The 27,752-nt window shown below is 41.0% G+C and overlaps 2 protein-coding genes and 1 long non-coding RNA gene across 5 annotated transcripts in view; 1 reads left to right on the forward strand and 2 right to left on the reverse strand.

Annotated features, from left to right (window-relative positions):
* LOC113762172 (putative disease resistance RPP13-like protein 1) overlaps window positions 1–23,630 on the forward strand; it is a 37,535-nt gene extending 13,905 nt beyond the window's left edge. For 2 of the 3 annotated variants that reach the window (XM_027305484.1, XM_027305485.1), the window contains one exon: window positions 14,060–14,500. The gene's annotated coding sequence lies outside the window, so the exon portion shown is untranslated. Of the gene's footprint in view, window positions 1–14,059; window positions 14,501–21,162; window positions 21,312–23,020 lie in introns of those variants that run through there. The other variant, XM_027305483.1, reaches the window with a different exon arrangement.
* Window positions 98–13,939, reverse strand: LOC113762173. The gene is made up of 2 exons (XR_003467178.1): window positions 12,936–13,939; window positions 98–190 (listed from the first exon to the last, which is right to left on the reverse strand). It is a non-coding gene; the product is annotated as an uncharacterized LOC113762173 (long non-coding RNA).
* A 1,959-nt stretch (window positions 23,631–25,589) lies between the features above and the next one.
* LOC113759706 (basic leucine zipper 23-like) lies at window positions 25,590–26,351 on the reverse strand. Its single transcript, XM_027302279.1, has one exon. The coding sequence runs from the start codon at window positions 26,349–26,351 to the stop codon at window positions 25,590–25,592; it is 762 nt and encodes a 253-aa protein (XP_027158080.1).
* Between the last annotated feature and the right edge of the window lie 1,401 nt (window positions 26,352–27,752).

Consider the following 27,752-nt stretch of genomic DNA (forward strand, 5'->3'; position numbering starts at 1 on the left):
AGTATTAGTCAACTCTAATTAGGGGAACTGTTACACACCCAGTCTATATGAGTATTTGTTCCTGATGAGATCATTGTACCTTCACTTTTCTTTTTTTTTTTTTTTGTTAATTCTTGAATTTCCTTAATCTCTTCTGTATTTTCATGCTACTAGTCTATATGAGTATTTGTTCCTGATGAGATCATTGTACCTTCACTTTTCTTTTCTTTTTTTTTGTTAATTCTTGAATTTCCTTAATCTCTTCTGTATTTTCATTGAATTTCCTTGAATTATTTAACTGAACTCCCTAACTAGTAGACAGTGGTAAGTAGGGTCGTCTCCTCAGGGACTGGAGAGATATTTGTTTCTTTTCAAATCAGGATTAATGGGGGGGTTTTGGTATCAAAAGCCAACTGAACAAATTAAATGCAGAAAATAATTAATTAAAAGAAATAATTAAAAGAAACTCTAGCCAAGGGTATACTTCAGAAATGGTTCATGCACTGATCATTGATGCAAAAATAATTCCAACATCTATTAATAGATTGGTTCTAGTTGTCTCGCACGCGCTAAACAACCAACCCTTCCTTAATTTATCGATAGCTAAGGTACGACCGTTAACTATTTCTCTAACCCAAAAACAACCCTAGGTACGACCGTAGGATTTAATTTCCGGATTGCATTAATAATTAGAAAGGCCCAATCCTGACTAACAAACACGCTACGAGGGTTCATTCAAGCCAGATCAAATATTCCCCTGACACAAATCCAATTGTGCCAGTTGCTACTGGGATAGAGGTAACGAACGATTACGGATTCAATTACCCCTATATAGCAAAATAGCCTATATAAACAATTAATTATTGCGCACTAATCAATCATGCATAAGGCTATAACAATTAGAAACAGGAAATATGTAAATACCAATAAATGAGAAAAATAATAAAGAATGATCTAGATCTCACAGTAATCGATGAACCAATTCGTCAGTTGCCCCCTTGACTAGAATTAGAGAATTAGCCCTCCATTAATGGAGGACCAAGCGCGCGTGGAGAATTGGGATACGTCGCTGTATCGGACCCCTTCTTTTGGTCAAGAGCAGAAGACCAGAGCAAGAGATTTTGATTTCTTGCACTTGTCTCCGAAAACCCAAGCGTATGAAAGGCAGAGTGTTCAATGTAGTTGTCGTCAGCAAAAGTGAAAAACCAAAGCTTAGAAAAGTCAACAACGGCGGCTATTCTTTTTCTTCTCCCAATTGCTACCAAAACATCCGAGAGAAAAGTTTCTCACTTTTTTCCTTTTCAATTTGTCAAGTCAAAACATCCAGAGTTGGTTTCTCACAAGTCAACAATAATGGCTTCTGTCCGTTGCCTTTCTACCCCTCAGGCTGCGGCGCCCCGTCTCCTCTCCCAAAACAGAGAAAAACGAAGACTCCCCTCTAACCTAAGCCGCGCCAGAGATAAATTACAAATTGTTACTTTTTTTAAATTGCAGCAAGACTCCCTAGAAATATATATTAAAATAAAATCTATTACAATTAGGTTTTTTCCGCTTCTCAAACGGGCCCCACTCCGATGAATCTTCTAAAAGTTGAATTTAAGCGCTTTTCAGCAACCATTCCTGCAATTAGCACCAAAACAAAATATCAGTAGAATCCACCCAATTAACGAAAATATTCAGTCAATTAATTATGCAATAATGCCCAAAATACCCACTAAAATGCAACCTATCAATCTCCCCCACACCTGAACTATGCTTGCCCTCAAGCATAATTACTCAGAAATACAATCGAGATACGAAGCTAATCACAGCAGTTCATACCAAAAACGGCATCCCAATCTCCCCACTAACCTCATCGAAATCAGAATATACCAAATCAACAATGCTCACAGTTCCAAATGCACTCGTTCACTCCAAAGTGTATATGAAATGTATATAAGATGGCTCTCAAATCAACACAATAGAATGACACTACCATAAGCTTGCTCATATATCATATCTCCACCACCTACTCATGAATTTAAATGCAGCAATCAAGGGACTTTGCAAGGTTGTAGTGGGGCTAGGGTGAGAAGGTAGGATAAAAAGGAGTCAAAAGGGTGCAAAAGTATAAAGAAAGTGCCCAGAAATTCATTACATAGATTCTTGCACATTTGAAATTTAAAGGCACCTCAACCATCACACAAGTGAAGCGAACTAGCACTTGCCACAGCCTTCGCCTTTTCTCCTTTTTTTTTTTTTTTTTTGTTTTTTGTTTCCAATACTCCCAACCAGCACCCTAAAAGTCAACTTTACTTGCTGGTTTCCTGCACTTTGTCTTCTTTTCACATAAAAGTCAACTTTCTCTTTCTCTCTTTCTTTTTTTTCTCTTTTTTTTTTTGATACATAAATGGGTGTAATGCCCTTCGAATAACACTCCAAAAGTCTGTATAATGAAATCAAAGCACTTCTTCACACGAGGTTCAAAAAGAAAGTCTAAAAAGAGGTTTCACGGCTAAGAGCTGGGGTCTCAAGCAACGAATAGGGGTTAAGGCTCAACTTGGCTCCCTAATGATAATAAATAATCCAAGGGTTGGTTTTAAGAAAGTCCCAAAAATGGCTCATTCCTAGGTGCCCTATCATTTCAATGCATTAAATTCATTTAAATGTGATCTTGACATGCATAACCGAGCAAGTTCTAGAATGACAAACCATGTGCACTAACCACTCAACAAAACGAAAAATTAGGCCCAAAAAAATCGCACAAGTGATCAAATGGATGTCAAGTTCAGCATATTAATCAATCAATTCAGTATCAAGGAAAGTGGAACACCCCATGGCATGAACTTACTATGTACGCTTATATCCCAATTCGCATTCATCATCGTTCAAAGAAAAGACAACTACTAAGGCAAGGAAAAACTCAATCAGACAACGAAAAGCACAACCAAAGCATAGTTAACCCTCCCCCACACCTAAACCTTTCATTGTCCCCAATGGAAGCGGATAAAGAGGAAAATAAAGCGATAAAGGCACGACACTTCCCTTAATATGGCGGGGCAGAGGTGAACTAAGGTCGTGGAGGGCACGGTGGCCGGAAACCCACGTGGTGGAGGTACTGCGCTAAATTCTGGGCCATGCCGGCCATTTGGCCCTCCATTCGATCCATACGATTGTCCATGTGTTGCATCTGGAACCGAAGAGCTGCAAGCTGGCTATCGACGGAGGAAGATGGTGGGGGTGCCGAAGAGGAAGGTCCAGGTGTATCCGTAGAAGGACCACCAGCCTCCGGGGCAGTGGATTTGGAAGCGCTGCGCTTCGGAGGAACAGAGATTGGCCCCGGGGGAGCAAACTGGAAAACGCCATTAACCTGTCGCACAAGACCCATTCGCTCCAAACAAACCAAATCGAGAGGTTCCATAGTACAAGCACGATGCAAATTATGGTTATTTAAGTCCAAAACTCCAAGATTCACTGCCAACTGAGTGATAAATGAGCCTAAGATTAATGGCTTATTTTTCTTAGTTAGCACAGTTCGGAGCTGGAGGGCAAACCAGCCACCCACATTGACCTTAGTCCGAGTGACCATGCACCAAACGAAAAAGAACTCGGGCTTAGTCAGAGTACCCGAGCTATCCTTCCTACCTGAGAAACTATAGGCCATGAATCGATGTAAATAGCGGTAGGCGGCGCTCTTAAGATAAGAGGCCTTAGACTGACTGGGGTCATAGCATTGTCGGTCAACTGACAAACCACTCCAATAATCAAGGTAATGAGAGAAAAATGGCTCCGAGTACTCGCACACACTGTGCATGTACTCCTCACTCTGGGAGTAGGGAATATCAATAAACCCAAAAGCCAAATTAAACTCAGTTATAGATTGGATGAACTCTCTACCCATTAATCGAAACCTCACTACCCCAGGAGTGGTAACGGAAAATTCATCAGGAATATTAAGTTCAAAGGTAGCATAGAATTCCCACGTCAGTTCAGTGAAAGCAGGTAAAATGATAGAAGCATAGCGGGTCCAACCTACGTTAGTCAAGTGCTGCGTGACTTCATCCCTCAGGTTTAAAATATCAAGTGTAGGGCCATGGATGTATTTACAAGGAATAATCTTCCTTGTGCAAGCCGATGCATACCGCTCCTTGTCGGCAGCCCGGGTGAAGGTCAAGTGACCGCCAAAATGGGCCGGAGAGGAGATATGAACCTCCCTATTCCGCCCAAGGCGAGTACGGGGTCCTCCAGGCCCAGTCGATGGGGAAGGTCGCTCTAAGGGGACTGTAGGCTGAGGGGTGGAAGTGGAGGGCTTGTTTTTGCCTTTATTTTTGGGTTTAGTCATTTGAAAACAGAGGGAAGGTCCAAGGCAGGGGAATGGTAACCCAACGAGATCAACTAATAGCCAACAAATAGCCAATCAAAACAAATGATCCCCAGCCACAGCTCCCAATCCCAAACAAGTGCACAAATCAACAATAAAATTACCCCAAGAGTCAATTAAACCTGCGAACACCAAAATTTTTCCCAAATACAACCAAATAAACCCAAAAATCAATTAAGTAGGTAAACACAACAATTTTTCCCAAGACTACTTAAACAGGCAATCAGGGTAAAAATTCCCCCCCAACTATCACTGATTAAGCACAAAATTCGACAATTAGCCAGCAATCACCCACGGATATAACACAGCACCCAAAATCAAGCACAAGATTTCTGTCCTGAGCTAGCAAATAAACATTCTATCATCAGCTACAAAATTAAATTCTGGCAGCGGAACCATCAGTTACTTAGTGACAGAAATTGAAAAAGAAATCACCGGAGTCGCGCAGAGGCTGCTTGGTCGCACGCACAAGGGGCGCGCTGGTGTTGGCTGCGCGCTGGCTGAGTTGTGCAGAGGTTGCGCGAGCTGCTGGGCTTGTCTGCGCACTGGGGTTGTGCTCCTGAGTTGCGACGAGTTGTGCACGAAAGGCGGGGCTGCAGGCGGAGGTCGCGCCTTCCGTCGCTGCTCGGTTGCTGGGCTGCGTGAGGGTGCGCGCGCAGAGAGAGCTGCTGGGTCAGGCTGCTGTCTCGCGCTGGCTTGGGCTGGGGGAGGCAGGCGGCAGGCGCGCGCGGTTCGCTGGTCTGGGCTGCAGGCGGGCGGCAGGCGCGCGGGCTGCTGCGCACTGTGGCAGGCGCACGGTCTGCGCCCTGGCTGGTGGATCTGGTGGTCCCCGCGGCGGCAGGCAGCGCGACGAGCTGGCTGCAGCTTGGGGGACAGCGGCGGCGGCGGCGTGCGGTGAGGCGTGTGGTGCGGCGGCGGACTAAGCAAGGGAAGGAAAAGAAGAAAAGAAAGAAAAGGAAGAAGAAAGAAGAAAGAAAGAAAAGGGAAGAAAAGAAGAAATAGGGCTACGGATGTTTTTTTTTTTTTTTTTTTTTTTTTTTTTTTTTTTTTTTTTTTGCTTTTACGTGACCACCTGGCGTGGGCACGCTCAACTGCCCTGAAGTTTGCAGAACCTGATCGAAAATTTCTTTCCCTGGAACGTGACCACCTGGAGTGGGCACGTCTAACCGCCATAGAGTCCGCAGAACCTGATCGAAAATTTCCTCGTCAGGCGTGACCACCTGGCGGGGGCACGTCTAACTACCATGGAGTTCGCAGAACCTGAGCGAAAACTCCTTTTCCTCAGGCGTGACCACCTGGCGTGGGCACGCCTAACCACTAATCTCCTGCCACAAAACATCAAACCATCAATTGACACTAATACATAACTAAAACTTCAAAAATGCATGAAAACTAAAACAAAGAGTCTTGGGTTGCCTCCCAAGTAGCGCCTTTCTTTAATGTCTTTGGCTAGACATGGCCAAAACCCTCAAGCATGAGAAAGTGGATCGTGGAGGTGTTCAACCTCTACTTCTTCAACATAGAAACCCTCATAATAAGGTTTGAGACGATGGCCATTCACCACGAACTTTTTCTCCGTGTTCAAACTCTGGATCTCCACTGCACCATAATGGAACACATTAGAAACGACAAATGGACCAATCCAACGAGAACGCAACTTACCGGGAAAAAGTTTAAGCCTTGAGTGATACAAGAGGACTTTTTGCCCCACTACAAAAGTTTTCCTAGAAACCTGTTGATCATGAAAGATTTTACTCTTTTCCTTATAGATCGTGGCATTCTCATAAGCTTCATTTCTTATCTCCTCTAACTCCTGTAGTTGCAATTTCCTTTGGACCCCTGCTTCGTCAAATCCCATGTTACACTGCTTCACTGCCCAAAACGCCTTGTGTTCGAACTCCACGGGGAGATGGCAAGCCTTACCGAAAACAAGTCTATAGGGAGACATCCCAATTGGCGTCTTATACGCGGTTCTGTACGCCCATAGTGCGTCCTCTAACTTTAAACTCCAATCCTTCCTGTCCGGGCGCACCATCTTCTCCAAGATCGACTTGACTTCCCTGTTCGACACTTCGGCCTGACCGTTCGCCTGCGGGTGATACGGTGTGGATACCTTGTGCAGTACACCGTATTTTCGAAACAAGGCCGTGATAGTCTTGTTGCAGAAATGTGTCCCTCTATCACTAACCACAGCTCTTGGCATCCCAAAACGGACAAAGATATTAGACTTTAAGAACTCTGCAACCACTCTAGCATCATTAGTACGGGTGGCTTTGGCTTCCACCCATTTAGAGACATAATCCACAGCAAGTAAAATGTATAGGAAACCAAAAGATGAGGGAAAAGGACCCATAAAATCTATCCCCCAAACATCAAAAATTTCAACAAACAACATGGGGGTTTGAAGCATTTGGTCCCTGCGAAAAATATTCCCCACCCTTTGACACCTATCACAGGATTTACAGAATAAATAAGCATCTTTGAACAGCGTGGGCCAGTAAAAACCACTCTCCAACACCTTTCGAGCTGTTCGTTTGGGCCCAAAGTGCCCTCCACATGCAAACGAATGACAGAAATTTAAAATGGAGTGAAATTCACCTGCACTTACACACCTCCTGAGCACTTGATCCGAACATTGCCTCCAAAGGTACGGGTCGTCCCAAATGTAATATTTGGCATCACTTTTCAACTTGTCTCTCTTAGCCTTGGGCCACCCTGCAGGCAATTGATTAGTCACCAAGAAATTTACTATATCAGCATACCAGGGTGTAGACGAGTTAATGGCAAGTAGTTGCTCCTCTGGAAATGCCTCCCTCAATGGTAGCTCTTCCTTATGAGCAAGCAAGCGGCTCAAATGATCAGCGACTAGGTTTTCTGCCCCACTCTTATCTTTAATCTCCAGATTGAACTCTTGGAGGAGCAGGATCCATCTGATAAGCCTTGGTTTAGCATCTTTCTTCGTCATCAGATATCTCAAGGCTGCATGGTCAGAAAAAACTATTACTTTTGCACCTAGCAAGTATGGTCTAAATTTTTCTAGTGCAAAAATCACAGCAAGTAATTCTTTCTCTGTTGTAGAATAATTGAGTTGAGCTCCATTCAACGCCTTTGATGCATAATAGATTGCATGAGCCGCCCTACCAATCCGTTGCCCCAACACTGCTCCCACTGCATAATCACTCGCGTCACACATTATCTCAAATGGGAGGCTCCAGTCTGGAGGTTGGATAACAGGTGGTGATGTCAATGACTCCCTCAATCTGTCAAATGCCACCTTGCACTCCTCGGTGAAGTCATATGCTACATCTTTTTGCAACAGCTTGAACAGGGGCGCTCCAATTTTCGAGAAGTCTTTTATGAATCTCCTGTAGAACCCTGCATGACCCAAAAAAGAGCGCACCTCCCGCACACTTGCGGGGTAAGGTAAAGCGGAAATAATATCGACTTTTGCCTTGTCTACCTCTATACCTCTGGACGACACTACATGCCCTAAAACAATACCATGGTCCACCATGAAATGACATTTTTCCCAATTTAGAACCAAATTTGTCTCAATGCATCTTTTCAAAATTAAAGCTAAATTATCAAGGCATTCATCAAAACTATCTCCATACACACTAAAATCATCCATAAACACCTCAATAATTTTTTCTACATATTCAGAAAATATACTTACCATACACCGCTGAAAAGTTGCTGGGGCGTTGCAGAGGCCGAAAGGCATCCTCCGGTAGGCAAATGTACCAAAGGGGCAGGTGAAGGTAGTCTTCTCCTGATCCTCTGGTGCTATTACGATCTGAAAATAACCAGAGAAACCATCAAGAAAACAGTAATAGACACGGCCAGCTAACCTTTCTATCATCTGATCAATAAAAGGTAGAGGGAAGTGGTCCTTCTTTGTCACAGCATTCAGACGCCGATAGTCAATGCACTGACGCCATCCTGTGGGTTTCCTCACCGGGACCATCTCACCCTCTTGGTTCTCCTCAACTGTTACTCCCGCCTTTTTCGGGACTACTTGCACGGGACTCACCCAGGGACTATCTGAGATGGCGAAAATTATTCCAACTTCTAGGAGTTTAAGTATCTCCTTCTTGACCACTTCCATCATCAGTGGGTTCAATCTCCGTTGCCCTTGTCTAACTGGCTTTGCATCATCTTCAAGCCGGATTCGATGCATGCATAAGGAGGGGCTAATTCCTTTGATATCTGCTACACTCCACCCAATCGCCTCCTTATGATCTCGAAGAAGGCGAATTAGTCTATCTTCTTGCCCTGGTGACAGGTGTGCAGATATGATGACTGGCAGTGTCTCATTGTCTCCGAGAAAAGCATACTTCAAATGCTTTGGGAGAGGTTTGAGCTCCAACTCAGGCGCCTGCACAATAGAAGGCAACAATTTTGCCTGAGTTTCTGGTACAAAAACAGAAGTAAGCTCATACCTTGGGGAAATTGGTGGGAGCGAATGCAGTGCTCCAACAGCGTGGTCTAGCTCATCATTTATTTCTACATCAAGAGTTGCTCCCAACTCAAGATGTTTGGTCAATGCCACTGCCAGTGCATCAACCCCATCCAATTCGAATATTTCCTGTACAAGGGGCTCAACAACACTTAAAGCATAAACAGAGTTAGTCTCATCTGGGTACTTCATCGCCTCAAAAATATTAAAATTTACAATTTTCCCATCAAACTCCATCGACAAGGTACCCTCATTTACATCTATTTTCGTCCTAGCAGTGCTTAAAAATGGCCTACCTAACAGAATAGGAGACGGATTTAGTGCCCTTTCATCCCCCATGTCTAGGACATAGAAATCTGCAGGAAAAACTAACTCATTGACCTGTACCAAAACATCTTCAACTAACCCTTCCGGGTAAGCATTGGTACGGTCTGCAAGTTGGATTATAATGCCTGTGCCTTTTAACGGGCCAAGATTTAGAGATGCATAGATTGTCTTGGGCATAACATTAATTGACGCCCCCAAATCCAACATTGCTTTCCTAATTGGAGTACCTCCTATCTTGCAGGGAATGGTGAACATACCTGGGTCTCCACATTTTGGTGGGAGCTTCCTCTGGAGTATAGCTGACACGTTTTCTCCCACCGCCACTCGTTCATCTCCCCTTAGCTTCCTCTTGTGGGTGCACAGGTCCTTCAGAAATTTGGCATATTTCGGTATTTGCTTGATTGCATCCAGTAGGGGGATGTTAATCTCTACTTTTCTGAATACATCCAAAAGTTCCTTTTCCCTCTCTACTTTCCTTGTCTTTTCCAACCTGCAAGGAAAAGGGGGTAAGTTAGAGCTGATAGTGAGTGGAGAGGTGGAGGATACCTTAGGATCTTCACGAACACGTCCTTCCTCCTCAATTTCCTTTTCTATCTCCTCCTCGCTTTTGCTTTTTGAATTTTTCACTTTTGGTTCTTCCAGCTCCTTGCCACTCCTCAGCGTCATGGCACTTACATTCCTGGGATTTACCTCGGGTTGCGATGGCAGTTTCCCATAAACGTGAGATTCCAAGCGGTTGATGGCAGTTGCCAGTTGACTTATTCGAACATCTTGGTCTTTCTTGTCAGCTTTGGTGTCCTGCTGGAGCTGCTCGATTTTCGCGGCCAAGGATCTGATCTCCTGTTGAAGCTGTGTAGTAGTCGTGGCCAGGTTGGTAGTAGTCGTGGCCAGGTTCTTGACTAGGTCCTCCAAAGAGCTTCCTGTATTGGAGGATGAGGGTTGAGATTTTGGTTGCCAAGGCTGGTGGAATCCTGGTGGACGATTCGGGAATGAACCTTGTTGCCTGTTCCCGTAACTGAGATTGGGGTGGTCTCTCCAACCGGGGTTGTATGTGTTGGAATACGGGTCATATTGCCTGCGGGGCGCGGGCACGCCTCCGGCCATGTTTACCTGTTCCGCCCCGTCCTCTTGCAGAATGGGGCACGAATCCGTGCAGTGGTCCATGCTAGTACAGATTCCACACACCTTTGCTCGCGGTGTGTCTCTCATGGCCAACTGCCTGACTGCAGACGTCAACTCTGACAGTTGCTGCTGGATGGATGACGTCTCTGCCTCATTTACCCTACGGGTAGGATTGCTCTCACGGAAGCCGAACTGCTGAGAGTTTTCTGCCATGGCTTCAATAAGGTCCCATGCTTCCCTCGGTGTTTTGTTCGCCAGGGCTCCTCCACTCGCAGCGTCAATAATACCCCTGTCAGTTGACTGGAGCCCTTCATAGAAGTACTGGATCAACAGTTGTTCGCTAATCTGATGCTGTGGGCATCCCTTGCACAACTTGTTGAACCTTTCCCAATAATCGTACAATGATTCCCCGGAGTACTGCTTGATACTGCATATTTCCTTTCTCAGACTCGCAACCCGGGATGCGGGAAAAAATTTTTCCAGAAATTTCTTTTTCAACTGTGCCCACGTGGTGATACTACCTGCAGGTAGGTAGTATAGCCAATCCTTCGCTGCATCCTTGAGAGAGAAAGGGAAAGCCCTGAGTCGTATTTGCTCTTCGGTGACCGCAGGGGGTTTCATGCTAGAGCAAACCACTTCGAATTCCTTGATATGTTTGTGGGGTTCCTCACCAGAAAGGCCATGGAACGAAGGTAGGAGTTGAATCAACCCCGATTTCAACTCGAATGAGGTATTCTCAGCCAGAGTTGGGAACGTGATGCACAAGGGCTGATGAGTCAGTTCTGGGGTAGCCAGCTCCCGTAATGTCTGGGTGTTGGCCATGCTCAATTCGTCTTCTATTGACTCGTTTTCAGAAAATGAGTACCCTTCTTTTTGTCTCTTGGTCTCTTGCCTTCGCCTACGTGCTGCCTTCTCAACCTCAGGATCGTATACCAAGTCACCTGTGCGAGAAGAACGGGGCATAAACTAGCAAAAGTACCAAGAAAAAGAAAAATAAAATAAAACAAAATAAAAACTGAATTCAAAAAGAAACAAATAATTCAGACGCCAGTCCCCGGCAACGGCGCCAAAAATTGACAGGTGCCGAACCTGTGCAATAATAAATAATAAATCCTAACTACCACCTGAAACAGCTAGTAATTAATTCGAGTACTGGAGCAGGGACTCTAGGTGTGCAATGGGTTACTTGATTCACCCTGTTCCCGAAGAGTGTGCTTAATCCGATATACCTGAATTAATTATTTAACTGAACTCCCTAACTAGTAGACAGTGGTAAGTAGGGTCGTCTCCTCAGGGACTGGAGAGATATTTGTTTCTTTTCAAATCAGGATTAATGGGGGGGTTTTGGTATCAAAAGCCAACTGAACAAATTAAATGCAGAAAATAATTAATTAAAAGAAATAATTAAAAGAAACTCTAGCCAAGGGTATACTTCAGAAATGGTTCATGCACTGATCATTGATGCAAAAATAATTCCAACATCTATTAATAGATTGGTTCTAGTTGTCTCGCACGCGCTAAACAACCAACCCTTCCTTAATTTATCGATAGCTAAGGTACGACCGTTAACTATTTCTCTAACCCAAAAACAACCCTAGGTACGACCGTAGGATTTAATTTCCGGATTGCATTAATAATTAGAAAGGCCCAATCCTGACTAACAAACACGCTACGAGGGTTCATTCAAGCCAGATCAAATATTCCCCTGACACAAATCCAATTGTGCCAGTTGCTACTGGGATAGAGGTAACGAACGATTACGGATTCAATTACCCCTATATAGCAAAATAGCCTATATAAACAATTAATTATTGCGCACTAATCAATCATGCATAAGGCTATAACAATTAGAAACAGGAAATATGTAAATACCAATAAATGAGAAAAATAATAAAGAATGATCTAGATCTCACAGTAATCGATGAACCAATTCGTCAGTTGCCCCCTTGACTAGAATTAGAGAATTAGCCCTCCATTAATGGAGGACCAAGCGCGCGTGGAGAATTGGGATACGTCGCTGTATCGGACCCCTTCTTTTGGTCAAGAGCAGAAGACCAGAGCAAGAGATTTTGATTTCTTGCACTTGTCTCCGAAAACCCAAGCGTATGAAAGGCAGAGTGTTCAATGTAGTTGTCGTCAGCAAAAGTGAAAAACCAAAGCTTAGAAAAGTCAACAACGGCGGCTATTCTTTTTCTTCTCCCAATTGCTACCAAAACATCCGAGAGAAAAGTTTCTCACTTTTTTCCTTTTCAATTTGTCAAGTCAAAACATCCAGAGTTGGTTTCTCACAAGTCAACAATAATGGCTTCTGTCCGTTGACTTTCTACCCCTCAGGCTGCGGCGCCCCGTCTCCTCTCCAAAACAGAGAAAAACGAAGACTGCCCTCTAACCTAAGCCGCGCCAGAGATAAATTACAAATTGTTACTTTTCTCCATTGCAGCAAGACTCCCTAGAAATATATATTAAAATAAAATCTATTACAATTAGGTTTTTTCCGCTTCTCAAACGGGCCCCACTCCGATGAATCTTCTAAAAGTTGAATTTAAGCGCTTTTCAGCAACCATTCCTGCAATTAGCACCAAAACAAAATATCAGTAGAATCCACCCAATTAACGAAAATATTCAGTCAATTAATTATGCAATAATGCCCAAAATACCCACTAAAATGCAACCTATCAATCATTGTACCTTCACTTTTCTTTTCTTTTTTTTTGTTAATTCTTGAATTTCCTTAATCTCTTCTGTATTTTCATGCTACTACAAGACATCTTTCCTAAGATTTCTTGAATTTAAATGCTTCCATCCTATTACGCATTTTTAACTATTGTGGCAATTTCTTTTGCATCTTTTATTTATAATTTGAGGTTTACTGATTAAGTGAAAAATTTTTGTTGCTAAGATGCTGGTAACCTCCACATATCTTTTAGCTTTCTCGGTTTTCCATGTAGCAAATAGACCACTCTGGAAACCATCAACCTAAACATCACAAGCTGAAATCTATCATGCAAGTATGTTTTTCGGGGCTTAACATCATGTTCTCATTATTCCTTGCGTAAGTCTTGGCTTTCAGATCTAGAATTGTCACGGCCCTTCTAAATATAGTCTAGACTTGGGTGCTTTATGTTGAATGGGGATGCTAAATATCAAAAGGCACCAGTGCTAGCTAGAGATTTTTTTTTTTAATTCTAAATAGGTGAAAGAGTTGAGTAAATTGATTTTCAGATTGCAAGATGGGGTAAAAGAGAAAAAGAAAGAAAGGTTCGAAATAGTAGGAATGCATATTTATGTTTCTTGATTTCATCCTCATCTACTCCTTGTGTTGTCTTTTGACACTAATCATCAATCATTCTGATGATAGTTTCTAGGGAATCCTAAACATTAAACTTATTTTAGCCCTTGGTAATCAGAAAAAGAACTTTGGTGATGAACTTTTGGTGATCACAAACTTTTTCCTACTTTTATTGAAGTCCATCCTAGCAATATTGGAATCTTTGAAGTGAATTTTAGTTGAAGGCCTTGAATTTTAGTTGAAGTCCTTTAGAATTGAAAAAGGACTTGTTTCTGGCATGTAAACATCTTAAACCCTATGATGCATCAACTTGGTCTTCAGAATTGAAAAAGGACTTCTTTCTGGCATGTAAACCTCTTAAACCCTGTGATGCATCAACTAGATCAAGCTTAGTTATTCAAGTGAAAATATGATAGGGTGATAATTGTTAGTTATTTTATTATTAATTTTCCCCTTTGCCCTTGCCAAATATTGTTTAAATTGTTAATTTATACTTATATTTGGTATTTGGACCTATCTACAGGAGATGAAATTAAAAGTGCTAAAAAAGGGGACCTGTTGGAGAAAGTTGCTACACATGTGAGAGACACCAAACGAGCTTCACGAAACAGACGGATGGCATTTCTTTTTGCTGATTAGGAGTTGAAGTCTTTGAGGAGCGAGAGGAAACGAAAAGAGGAAAATTCGGCTGGAGCTTACTTGTGGGAATTGGACTCTCAATTTGTGCGGGGACCACGGGAGCATTAGTCACTTTCCTTTGGTCTTTAAGTGAGAAACGTACAGAGGCTTGAAAAGGAGGAATTCGGCTGAGCTCCAATTCTTTTGCTCTTTGACTTCTAATCCGTGGGGACCACTAGATAGCATGAGTCATTTGCCTTTGGCTTTAAAAAGAAGACAAACGTACGGGAGGTTATCTTATCAATAGTTTTAGTTTAGGCTTTTAGCATAGTTTTAGTTTTCTTTTCGGAGCTCTTCCGCATGGTTGTTCTCCATTAATGGAGGACTAACCTCGTAATTCTAGTCAAGGGGACAACTGAAGATTTGGTTCAACAATTACTGTGAGATCTAATTTATTTTAATTGCTTCCTTAATTTATTGGTATTTATATGTTCCCTGCTTTTAATTGCTATAGCTCGTGTGAGTGATTGAATAGATGCGCAATATTTAATTATTCACATAGGCTATTTTGCTAAATAGGGATAATTGAATCCGTAATTGTTCGTTATCTTTATCTCAGTAGCAACTGGCGTAATTAGGTTTATGTCAGGGGAGCATACGATCTAACTTAAACAAACCCTCGTAGCGTGTTTGTTAGTTAGGATTGGGCCTTTCTATTTATTAATGCAATCTAGAAATTAAATCCTACGGTCGTACCTAGGGTTGTTTTTGGGTTAGAGAAATAGTTAATGGTCGTACCTTAACTATCGAAAAATTAAGGAAAGGTTGGTTGTTTATCGCGTGCATGACAACTATAACTGGTCTATTAATAAATATGGGATTATCTGTGAATCAATGATCAGTTGCATGAACCATTTCTGAAGTGTACCCTTGGCTAGAGTTTCCCCTTAATTATTTCTTTGAATTAATTATTTCCTGCAGTTAACTTATTTAGTTAGCATTTAATCCAAAACCCCCCATACTCTGGACTCTAGAAGGAACGAGTTATCCCCAGTCCCTGTGGATTCGACCCTACTCACCGCTATATACAAAATCTGTATTTTTCTCGAGTAGGTATTTATTATTGTACAGGTTCGGCACCTGTCAATTTTTGGCGCCGTTGCCGGGGACTGGTGTCAGATTAATTTGTTTCTTTTTGAGTTTATCTTGTTTTCATTTTTTTTAATTTATTTTTCTCTTATTTTTTTTTATTTTTTTATGGCTGCTAACATTCCATATTTTGATGATAGACTGGACTTTGTTCCTGAATGGGGTTATGAGACTCATGTTTTTTCTAATGATCAATGGGCTGTTGCAAATTGTGGAACTTATTTTGACTCAGGTTATTCAACTGACACATGCCCCGTATTTCAAGATAATTTAAGTACTCCACTTGATACTTTTGGAGATTTTCCACCCCAATATCAAACGCAGTATGACCCTTATTCAAACGGGTATGATCAAGAATGGTGGGATAATTCCAATTTTGATTATGCGACGGGGCCAATGGATTTTCAACAGCAAGAGTCTCAGCAATCATCCTCCGTGTCAGGTATGTCTCTTGAAGAAATGATAGGTTTACTAATTGCTAATTCAAATCGATTTCATCAGGAGACACAAGCGAGCCTAAATCGATATCATCAGAAGACACAAGCGAGCTGTCGCGACCTGGCGGATCAACTGCGTCAATTGACAGCCAGGATAGAGCGATTAGAGGCTCACCTTGAAGAATTGCCCTCACAAACCAATATCAATCTTGAGGAAGATGAGAGTGAAATTGTCCGGCCAAATGACATGGAACTGCATGAGTTTCAAGAAAACGGATTTAAAGATGCAGTTGAAAAGGAAGCTGAAGTGCAAGAAATGAGACTCCAAGATCAACTCGTTCAAGTGAATGGATCCAGTGAACAATCTCCAAATGCGGTGACATCTTCTCCACTCCTTAATCAATATTTTCCTGGCTCCTATTCTTCAACTCCTGTTACTGAAATTGATTTTATTATACCAGAAAATTTAAAATTTCATGACAGGAATAAGTTAAGAGTGGAGATGGCAAAATATCTTGAACCAATGAATGCGTGTGATGGAGGAGTGAGTGGAGAATGCAGATCATTGTTGACTTGTTTAGCGCCATTTACTAGTCCATGGAAGCCCGTAACTCGTGTGCCCAAGAATTACTCCATCTATGAGGGTTACCAGGATCACGTTGAAGATGAAGCATTGAAGCGAGCCACAAGATTTTATCCTCCATGAGCAAAACATGATAATGTCTAGCCAAAGACATTAAAGAAAGGCGCTCATTGGGAGGCAACCCAATTTCTTTTAGTTGTTTGTTTGATTTTATTTGTTAGTTTAAATCTGTCTTCCTTGAATTTGACTGATTTTGGGTGTTAATTTTCGTTTTTGCTGATTTGTAGGTGACCTTCAGTCATGACGCGCCCGCGTGGTGACGTGCAGGAAGCTCGCGATCAGAAACTTCTGGGAGCTCTCTTACCCTCATGACGTGCCCGCGTCAAGTCACCTGGAGAGTTCCAGATTCCGTGCCTTCATGGCGTGCCCACGTCACGTTCGCGGGAGAGATAAGTATTTTAAAAAATTCAAGAGCGGTTGTTGATTGTTGGTTATCTCTGCTTTTGAATCTCGAAAATGAAATTTGCCAATGAAAAAAAAATTTCAAAAAAAAATTAAAAAAAAACAACACAGAAACTCTTTCTTATCAACGTAGCTTTAGTGTCAAATATTAAAAAAAAAAAAAAAGTCTCAAATGAAAAAAAAAAAACAGAAAAAAACAAAAAAAAAGGGGCTTTTCTTTTTCTTTCTTCTTCTTTCTCTTTTCTTTCTTCCTTCTCCCCTGTTTCTTCTTCCTCTCTGTTGACCGAAGCCCTCTGTCCGCCGCCGCTGCTGAAGCGCCCTCAGCCGTCGCGCAGCAGCTCCTCACTCGAAGACGCCGCGGCCACAGCACCTCTGCACACGGCCGCCACCTCTCCATTGCGCGCCGCCAAGAGCTCCGCCGACCCACGACGCGCGAGGCACCAGCTCGCGCGCCTCCTCCACCTAGCAACTGCTGGCCGACCAGCCCCACCACCAGCCCGCGCCGCACCTGCTGGCCGACCCATCAACTCCTAAGCTCGCGAACCTCCTCAGCTCAGCTCCACCAGCGAGCTGCTCAGCACCTCTCTCTGCCCTCCGTGCGCTGCCCGCGCGTGGCACCAGCGCCTCCACAGCTCGTCGACGAAGCCCAAGCTGACAGACCACGCCGCTCGTCCACTTCCACCACTCGCGACGCACAGATCAGCGCTGCCGTTGGTTGCCCAACCTCCCTGGTGCCAGGTTTTTCTTACTAATTTTGTGGTCTACGATTCCAATTTCTTGATGATGGGATTTTGATGATTACGATTTCATTGAGTAAATTTGATTGGCTTGCATCTGTGTTACTGGAGCCCGTGGGTTGGGTTATGACCTGCAACTGATTTGCCTAGTCTAATATAATTGTCATTTGTTTGGGCTCTTGAAGTACTGTCTAGTGTTGTTTGTATTTCTTAGTGAATTGAGTTTGCCGTTTGATTTCATTCTTCCCTGTGCGTACACCAGTGGTACTGGTTGTGGTAGTTGCCTAACATTTATTCATTTTCATTGGTGTGGCTGTTGGGATTGAAAGCTCAGAACTTGTGACTAAGTTGTTATTGCCTAAATGCTGACCTGCTATTACTAGACTTGCTGATTTCTTGGGAGCATTTGTTGGGATTTTGGGTGGATATTAGCAAGTGGTATATTGCTTGATTTTCTTTACCTGTGCCTTGCTTGGAGTTTCTAGTGCATGTTTGGGGCTGCCTTGGGAGTTATTTGCCACAATTGATTGCCGTTTTGGTTTCTTCTGTTTCTGGTACTGCTTGTGCTGATGGATTTATCAGTGTTTTGGGCGGCTTATTTGAATTGCTTCTTCCCTGTGTGTTTGGTCAGCTGTTTGCTTGAAAACCCAAACCCTTGTGCTTATATTTGCTCCCAGTTGAGTTATGTGTTGGACTTTCCAATTGGTGACAACTTTTGGGCTTTAGGCACCAGTTCATTTTGTCATTATTTGCTACCTTGTTGGGGTCATTTTTGGTTTCACCTGAGTCTATTGTCCTGCCTTCTGTTTTGAGTCCATTGGAGTGACGTGAGTTGAGTAATTTCTGCTTTTGTTTGTTGATTTGGAAGGCTACTGTGCCACTTTCATTGCTTATTGCTTAGTGATTATGTCTAATTAACAATGTGCATAGCATGGCGCAGAATTTGGCAGCATTCATGTAGCATGCGGGTCTTATACCTCAATTGGGTACCTCCATTTGGTTGGCTGCGTTCTTATTGTCCAATATCTATGCTGTTTTCAATGGAATTGCTGATCTTGGGTTAAGACTTTAGCTGGCCAACTGGAGCCATTTGTTGAGATTTTGGGTGAACTGCAATACTGCACTCGTTTGTTCAATTGGGAGTTTGTTCAGTGCGCATTCTCTACGCCAAGTGGCAAGGATGTCTCAGAACTCGGCTTCCCTCCACTGTTCCCTCCTATCCCTTAGCTGTTCAGCAGGGAAGTCTCGTTATCCTCTTCGCTTTAATTATTGTATTACCTCCATTGAGGACAATGTAGGATTTAGGTGTGGGGGGAGCAGTTATGGTGCTAGTGTCTTTCGTTCATTTTCTTTTTCTTCTTTTTTAGTGATTGGCTCGTAAGTGCATGCCAAGGTTTGATGTTGGATTATTGCCTCTATTTCTACTTTTGCCAAGTTTTAATAATAAAAGGGTATCAAGTTAATGTGGTTGAATCCAAAAACATCTCTTTGGTGAATATCAATGATTGTTTTACTCTTATAATTTTTGGTTAACTTTCCTAGGCACAGGGAATGATTATTGGCATTTTTAGTGAATTGGTCCGGTTATTAACTTTAGTTCTCCATGTTTGAAAATAAGGCTAGCTGATGCAAGTTTTCTATTGGTTCTTGTGTTATATTGAGTTTTTGTGATTTTTAGCTATGAATAAACTTGACTGTACTCCGCTATTAGTTACTACTGAGTAACCGGGGATCTGCACCTAAAAGTGTCGATTCTCGCGTCAAAAGGTAGTAATTCCTATGAGTACGTGGTCACGTGGCGATAGAAGCTGAGTAACCGGGCTCCTTCATCTGGCCAATGTTAGAGTTCGCGTCAAAAGGCTCAAATGGCTAGCGACTAAGTCTTTTGTTACTATTGAAAAAAAAAAAAAAAAGAGAGAGAAAAGTAGAAAAAATGTGAAAAAAATGTGAAGGTTGTGTTAGTGTATAATAAAAGTCAGCTTGCCGATTTATGGATTTAATGTTGAGATTTTGGTTAATAGTTGGACCATTTGCTGATAAATGCTATGCGCTATTCCTTCTTCTTAGATTAGTTAACATGAAATTAGAGGATCTTGTGGTTTAGAAGCTAACCGGAGTGATGCTTCTTGGACTTGACCATTGATGCTTGATTATTATTTTTCTTGATATCTTGGCAATTTGTTGGATAGAGCAATAGCCATTGTCGAATTTTTTGGTGTTCAATTGCTGTTCTCATGCTTGAGGGCAAGCATGATTTAGGTGTGGGGGGAATTGATAGGGTGATAATTGTTAGTTATTTTATTATTAATTTTCCCCTTTGCCCTTGCCAAATATTGTTTAAATTGTTAATTTATACTTATATTTGGTATTTGGACCTATCTACAGGAGATGAAATTAAAAGTGCTAAAAAAGGGGACCTGTTGGAGAAAGTTGCTACACATGTGAGAGACACCAAACGAGCTTCACGAAACAGACGGATGGCATTTCTTTTTGCTGATTAGGAGTTGAAGTCTTTGAGGAGCGAGAGGAAACGAAAAGAGGAAAATTCGGCTGGAGCTTACTTGTGGGAATTGGACTCTCAATTTGTGCGGGGACCACGGGAGCATTAGTCACTTTCCTTTGGTCTTTAAGTGAGAAACGTACAGAGGCTTGAAAAGGAGGAATTCGGCTGAGCTCCAATTCTTTTGCTCTTTGACTTCTAATCCGTGGGGACCACTAGATAGCATGAGTCATTTGCCTTTGGCTTTAAAAAGAAGACAAACGTACGGGAGGTTATCTTATCAATAGTTTTAGTTTAGGCTTTTAGCATAGTTTTAGTTTTCTTTTCGGAGCTCTTCCGCATGGTTGTTCTCCATTAATGGAGGACTAACCTCGTAATTCTAGTCAAGGGGACAACTGAAGATTTGGTTCAACAATTACTGTGAGATCTAATTTATTTTAATTGCTTCCTTAATTTATTGGTATTTATATGTTCCCTGCTTTTAATTGCTATAGCTCGTGTGAGTGATTGAATAGATGCGCAATATTTAATTATTCACATAGGCTATTTTGCTAAATAGGGATAATTGAATCCGTAATTGTTCGTTATCTTTATCTCAGTAGCAACTGGCGTAATTAGGTTTATGTCAGGGGAGCATACGATCTAACTTAAACAAACCCTCGTAGCGTGTTTGTTAGTTAGGATTGGGCCTTTCTATTTATTAATGCAATCTAGAAATTAAATCCTACGGTCGTACCTAGGGTTGTTTTTGGGTTAGAGAAATAGTTAATGGTCGTACCTTAACTATCGAAAAATTAAGGAAAGGTTGGTTGTTTATCGCGTGCATGACAACTATAACTGGTCTATTAATAAATATGGGATTATCTGTGAATCAATGATCAGTTGCATGAACCATTTCTGAAGTGTACCCTTGGCTAGAGTTTCCCCTTAATTATTTCTTTGAATTAATTATTTCCTGCAGTTAACTTATTTAGTTAGCATTTAATCCAAAACCCCCCATACTCTGGACTCTAGAAGGAACGAGTTATCCCCAGTCCCTGTGGATTCGACCCTACTCACCGCTATATACAAAATCTGTATTTTTCTCGAGTAGGTATTTATTATTGTACAGGTTCGGCACCTGTCAAAATATCTAATCAGGTTGTCTTATTACTGGATGAAAAGTGATGCTTCAATATCTTGACTCTTGGAGAACTTGGTTAGTTGATCTTGGGTCCTATAGATGTCAACAGTTGTTTCATATCCAGAGTTGGCTGGCTTCTTTTGAGCTTAAGCTGAGAGAATACCTGGTAAGAGCCATATTATCACCGTCATATGTTTTCAGTCATTGATACCTTACTACTTAGCAGGATGTTTTATGTCATTTGAATTTCCTGTGTATTCCATATCATATGAAGTTCAGTAAAATCTTCAAGTCGCATTAGTTATGTTCAGTTATCTGCTTCTTTGTAGCTCTTTTCACCGAGCTTTCTTCAAAATATTCATTTAATTTTATATATCATAAGACATGTTAAACAAGACCAAAAAGTTGAAACGGGAAGAAATTGTGGAAATGAATGGAGGAAATGATAAATTGAAGGGATATGGCACAGCCTAACAGCTTCTTTGTCTCAAACACAAATTGTCATGGGTTTCAGTAATGTCATCCTTTGCTTATTCGTCTTGGAAGGCATATTTCCTTTTTTGAGTACTTTGTTTATGCAAGACGTATTGGGGGTACCAAAAAAAATCCTTTTCTTTATGGTTTTATCTCTGTCATAAAGATTGTTCTTAGATTAAAATGTTGCATACCACTAAGGTTATCAATTCCTGTATGTCCTTCACTCTTTTTGTGAATAAATATGCTATGCAGAATATCTATCCGGACATTTTTCCAAGTTAATACTTCCATTAGCTTGTACTCCTACTCCTATGTTAAACTATTGCAGTGTTTCCTTTTGCATCTTCCACTTCTAGTAAGATGTTGGTTTCCTTCAAATATTTTTGGCTTCCTCAGTTTTTCATTATCCCTTGCATTAAGGTAATGTTTCTTGCTATAGACTTGACATGGCCCTTTCTGAATATAGTCCAGACTTGTGTGCTTTTTGTTGGTTGCAATGGTATTTTACCCCTTTTGACTTGGTAGCATTAGGCATGTAAAAGGCACCATTGCTAGATATTTATTTGTGTCTAATCGTAAATAGATGAAGAGTTCATAAAATTAATACGGAGAGAGAGTAGAAAGGGGTGCAAAAACAAAATGAGCCCAAAATCAGTATGGATATTTGTGTTGATGACAGTTATGACTATATTTCATTCTTATCTACACCTTGCATTTGTGTGATTGCTGTGTAAATTTTCAACTTTCCAAGATCCTTCTACACAAAGAGGGTATAAACATCATATGAGTAACTTTTTGAAACTAACTATCAACAATTCTTATACTAATAATTGATTGAGAGTTCCAAAACATAGAACTTCAGGTCACTTGTTTTAATAATAAACAGAAAGGAAGCATACATACTGAAGAATCAAATTTTCTGAAAAGGAAAAGACAACTAATTTGAAGTGGTTTCTGCTATCTCTTCCCCTTGTATGCTTTTCCTCATGGAGTACCATTGACAGCATTCTATCTTTGGTATAAATTGTTTAGTTCTGTATTTGCTGCACAATCCATCTCTAATACTCTGCTCCACTGCTACTAATATTTTCATATTTACCCCATGCACCGAGATATTCTAGGTATGTTGCACTTTGTGTTCATTGTAAATATTTTCATATATTCTTGTAGACCTTTGATAAATTGGAATGCATTCCTGTAATTCAAGCACTATTCTTGAAACAACTGGTACTTAAAAGAGGTCATTCCATGAACAGCAAGTGCGGGATCACCTGCAGTTGCCTTTCCTGCTCCTCCTCTTTCCACTTTCTCCATAAGAAATGGACAAAAATTTGAAAGGCAAATCATTGTTATGTTTGATCAGAATTGGGGCTATGATTATTTTGTGCCTCTTCTCAGAAGTACGTATTGCAAGGAGTTCAATTTGCTGCTTGCAAAGATGCAATCCTTCCTCGCGCATTAATGTTCAAAAATGTGGGAGCATCCTGTGGCTGAGAGCATTTTAGCTCGATGTTGCCTCTAGACTGCAACCATACCCTTTTGATGGTGGATATCCAGAGTTTCCCCTCTCGCTGAGAATCCAAGATTAGTGGCACCGATGAAGAAGAGTCGCTTCCATGATACTGGCTGCTGTCTTGCACGTTGCACCCTTACAATCTCTCACTTGGAGCAGCATAAGAGCTGAAGAACAATGACCTACAAGCGTCTTCAACACTTAACCATTTTGAAGATATGGAAATAGCTGTTCCATTTTGAAGATATGGAAATAGCTGACTGCTTTCAGCTCTAGTCGCTGCAAAAAGAGTGGTTGGCAACTTCCCGGCTTCCCTTATGCATGAAAAATGTGGTATTCATTGCTCAAATTACTATACAAGGGCAGAATGGGAGGGGAAAGATTGGCCTCAGGGTTTCTGATGTAAACTGCATAGCTTTCAATAGTGAACTAAATAGAATATTGCTTAGAACTTGATTGAGCTTGACCTCAGGGGCCTCTATCAGATTCATTTTCTTCGAATGCTCCAATGCCTCAAATCACAGAAGAATCATTTCCTGTGCATACCATCCCACCTTTCTGCTGAAAATCTCCTCAACTTTTTCTTTAGTTCTTGTTTCTCTTTCGGGATTTTTCTCTGTTCATGGCCAACCTTGCAGAACATCTAATTGTCTACTCCAACGATGTTATTGAAAAGGTGCAAGCCACATCTTAGTTCTTGCCTTGCATTTGCAAAATCAGGAGTTTTTCAACTTTTGAGATTAATTTCTTCTTCCTTTTTGGTGCATTCCTCCGGAGTCACTTTTTACATTGGATCATAGAAAAACTTTTCCTTTCTCTTTGCAATTAACAATAGGGCTACATTTTGTAATTCCTTTGCATTTCTTTTTTGATTTCAAAACTTAGTTTTTGGACACTCCTGGCATATTTTCGTTTCAATCATATTACTGACGTGAATTTGGGAAGTATTAACATGATTATGTCTGCAGTCAAACTTCGAATCATCACATCCACTAGGAAATGGAAATTAGTGTTAAAGATCTAAACGAATAGCAGATTGTGAAAATACAGAAGGAAAGTTAAGACACAAATATTTACTTTTCAGTGAAAATGTGGCTTGATTGTCATGTTAAATAAGTATTTGCTTCACCTAGTCCAGTCAGCAGTTCAAATCAACTACTTTTGACGACTTCTCTTCAACATTTGTCAAGTACCATATTCGATTTGTTTCTTGTATAATTTACACATCCTTTTTGTTAATGAAAATTGTTTACCTCAACAGATTATCCATTTTGTCACCTCAATGAAAATTGTTTACCTCAACAAATGGGTCAAATTGGTTAACATGGCATTGTGCAGTTTCAGTAAATATCTTGCGTTTAATCAACATCAATTATGGGGAAGGATTAAATGTTCCAAGAATTCAGGCGTTCGTTGAACTTCAAAATCTTCATGGAAAACTTACTTATCAGAAAAGAAATGTTCGAGTAATTAACCACCCTTGCAAGGATAGGAAATGACCAACGAATACTCTGTCCTTAAATGATACTGACATTCAGCAAAGTCGAAAGGGACTCGGGGCAGGGACGGTTGCAGGTGCAACCGTCCCTGCCAATTTTAGCTCATTTCAACTGCGCGTAACATTGGTTCAACTGCGCGTAACTTTTTTTTCACAGGATGTATTTTCACAACAGATAGTGGTGGGTCCCACACTTGGCGCGGATTTCGAGTTACATGGTGTTATTTCAGCCGCACAAAATTTTGAGAGCCAATTTTCAGCCGCACAAATTTTTAACCGTGCAGGGACGGTCATACTGATGACCGTCCCTGCCCCAAATCCAGTCGAAAGATATGGGATGCTTAACCCTATCCATCAAGCTTGTCATCTGTACGGCCTTGTATAGATACAAATTTCCTAGTCTCATAACCTGCACCAATCTGTGCTAAAAGGAAACTTCAGAGAGGAAGTTGCTAGTGTTGAGAAAAAGGGCTTCTACTTCAATTGGTGCCTAAATTCCTAATCAAAGAATCTTTGCATAATACAATCAAATCACAATTACACCAACGTAGAGAAAAGATAACATCCATTAAGTATTCTGGTAGTCTACCATAAATCCCACCACATAGAGAGCTACTCAGGGGTGCTATTATACAGCCACCAAAATGTTGAAAACCGCACTAGTGAAATAGATATTTATGTACATCAATCAGTGCTCTCATACATGGAGGATACCATATACTATAGGGGACAATTTTTTTTCCCTTTTGAGTACAAAAATATCTTCAGGTTTATACTTCTCTATAAAACAGAGTGTTAACCTGATTTATGACTATATTCTCGGAATATTCAGTACTTCAGATGTGTATTAACCCAGCCAACCAAGCATAGTTCTGTCATAAATTTAACTGAAGCAGAAGTTCTATAAGACTTGACAATCGGGAAGGTCATAATTGAGATCTTGCCTTGGCTCTTGATTACTCTGCTTGAGATGCAGATGAAAGCCTTGTTTCCACGGAGTCCATACCATTTCTTTCTGCACGTCCATTAGCTTTACAAGCAACAGTTGCAGACTGGCAGTTTCCTTCCCAAGATGAAGCTCCCATTTTATCACATCCACCAAAACCACCATCCTCTATGGATGAATCCCCTTGAGGATGGAAGCAAGTTAAATCACTCTCACACTGAAGCTCCATTGCCAGACCAGAAAATTGCATCCCAGAATCCCCTTCTTTAACTTTAGTGCTTGAAATACACTGCTTTTGTAAGGGATAAGCCCCCAATTCAGTATCAATCTTCCCTCTAACATCGAGCAAAAGGCTTCTAAGCCTCGAGATTTCTGCTTCAAGAATAGCTTGCCTCTGCACTTTCCTAATCAACTGCTGGTTTACCAGTCTCAGTTTCTTAGCTTCCTCTTCCAAGTAAGCTGTATGCGCCTTTTTCTTCTCCCTATATTTCCTAACAGATTCTCTATTTCCAGAAGACCTCCTAGTCTTTGATGTTGACTTTCTACTATCACAAGGACCATCTACTTTCTCACTAGGATTTTCTACTCTCTCAGATGGAATGACTTGGGTATGAGTATGGTAACATGTGTGAGTATGTGCAGCATCAGGGCCAGGAGGGTTGCAAGTGTGTGTGTGAGTACATGTTTGGGCATTTCTTAACAACTCATCAAGAAATGAATCCACAGAGACTGATGCTTGAACACTGCTATCATATGAGTAAAACTGTGGCATGTAGCCATGGATAAGGCAGGATTTGGGAAAACTCTTGCTATCATAATAAGTCGAAGTGTGCAGGTGTCCTGACCTCTGAAAATCATCTTAATTACCTGAAATGGCAGCACCTCTTTGAAGAGGAAGAATCCAGCCAATCCAGAAGAGAGAAAGTTCGTTGCAAAGTTTGTAACGGTAGCTTGGAGAGATGATAGAGCTTTAGGCTATTTACCTAACATCCCCACATTAAAGCATTGAGTAGTATGACCAGGCCATACCTAACAAGCTATTATTACAACAAAAACAAGTCAGTTGATTGATAATAGATTATAGATAGGTTTTATCTGTACTCCTGCAGCAAAGACATTTAGATATCTCCTGAGAAGAAAAGAGAGACACACTCAGATAACTTGTACACATTCTTTTATCTGCGTTCCTCATGAACACATGCAGGCAAACAATAGATGCAGAAAATTCAGATTTCTACAAGTAATCAAGGTTGACTCCCTCCCTGCTAAATTCCATAAGCAGAATTTGGATCCGAATGGATTTGCTTTCAGGTATATAATGATAAACAGCAACTAATAACATAAGCAATATTATGAGTTCTAGCTGATCTCTAACTTTTCTTGATGAGTTTGAATTTGATATGGCATGTATAATGTGTTATGCTAATTACATTTCAATCTTCATATTGGGAGGGAAAATAAGTACTCTTTTGCTCAAGATTACAAGGCACTCAAACTAACACTGGTATTCCTTAACGTGACATCTTGCATAAGTGAGCTGATCCAAGTAGGAAGCAGGGCATTCAAAGAAGGAATTCCAGCTCGAGGCAAGTTAAATATTCGTTAAATTCAAGTTAAGACAAGTTACTTGAAAACTAGAACATGAGCTCAAACATGTATTTTAGCTCGACTTAACTCGTGAGCACCCTATATGCTATTAGAATAATAGCAAATTATCAATGTGCTATACAATTGTTATAGTTGTTACTCTGGCCTTCCTATCATATAAGATATATGTATTCTATCTAAGGATGTTTTGATCTAGTGATTAGGATTGGAATATTAGAAATTAGAGGTATTGAGTTCAAATCTCCTTTTTCCCTTTCCACTTTTTAAATTTCGCACCTTCTCTACTTAAAAATATTTTTAAAAACCCTGAAATTTATTTCCTCATCACGTCTATAAATTCCGCTATTAAAAATGAAAATGGCAATTTATTTTCTGATTCATTTTGGCATTTCTATGTTTAATCATTTCTGCCATACCTAAGCTTGACTATGTAGTGTATGAGTTATTAGAAAGAAGCCCAAAGAGGAGAAAAAAAAGAAAGAGTTACTGGAAAGAAAAGGAAATGCTGGAGATCTTAAAATTTAGAATTCTAATATTAATATTTTAAATGATCAAAGAATTGAAG

This window comes from Coffea eugenioides, chromosome 2 (genome assembly GCF_003713205.1).
Source record: "Coffea eugenioides isolate CCC68of chromosome 2, Ceug_1.0, whole genome shotgun sequence".
Classification (NCBI taxonomy): Eukaryota; Viridiplantae; Streptophyta; class Magnoliopsida; order Gentianales; family Rubiaceae; genus Coffea; species Coffea eugenioides.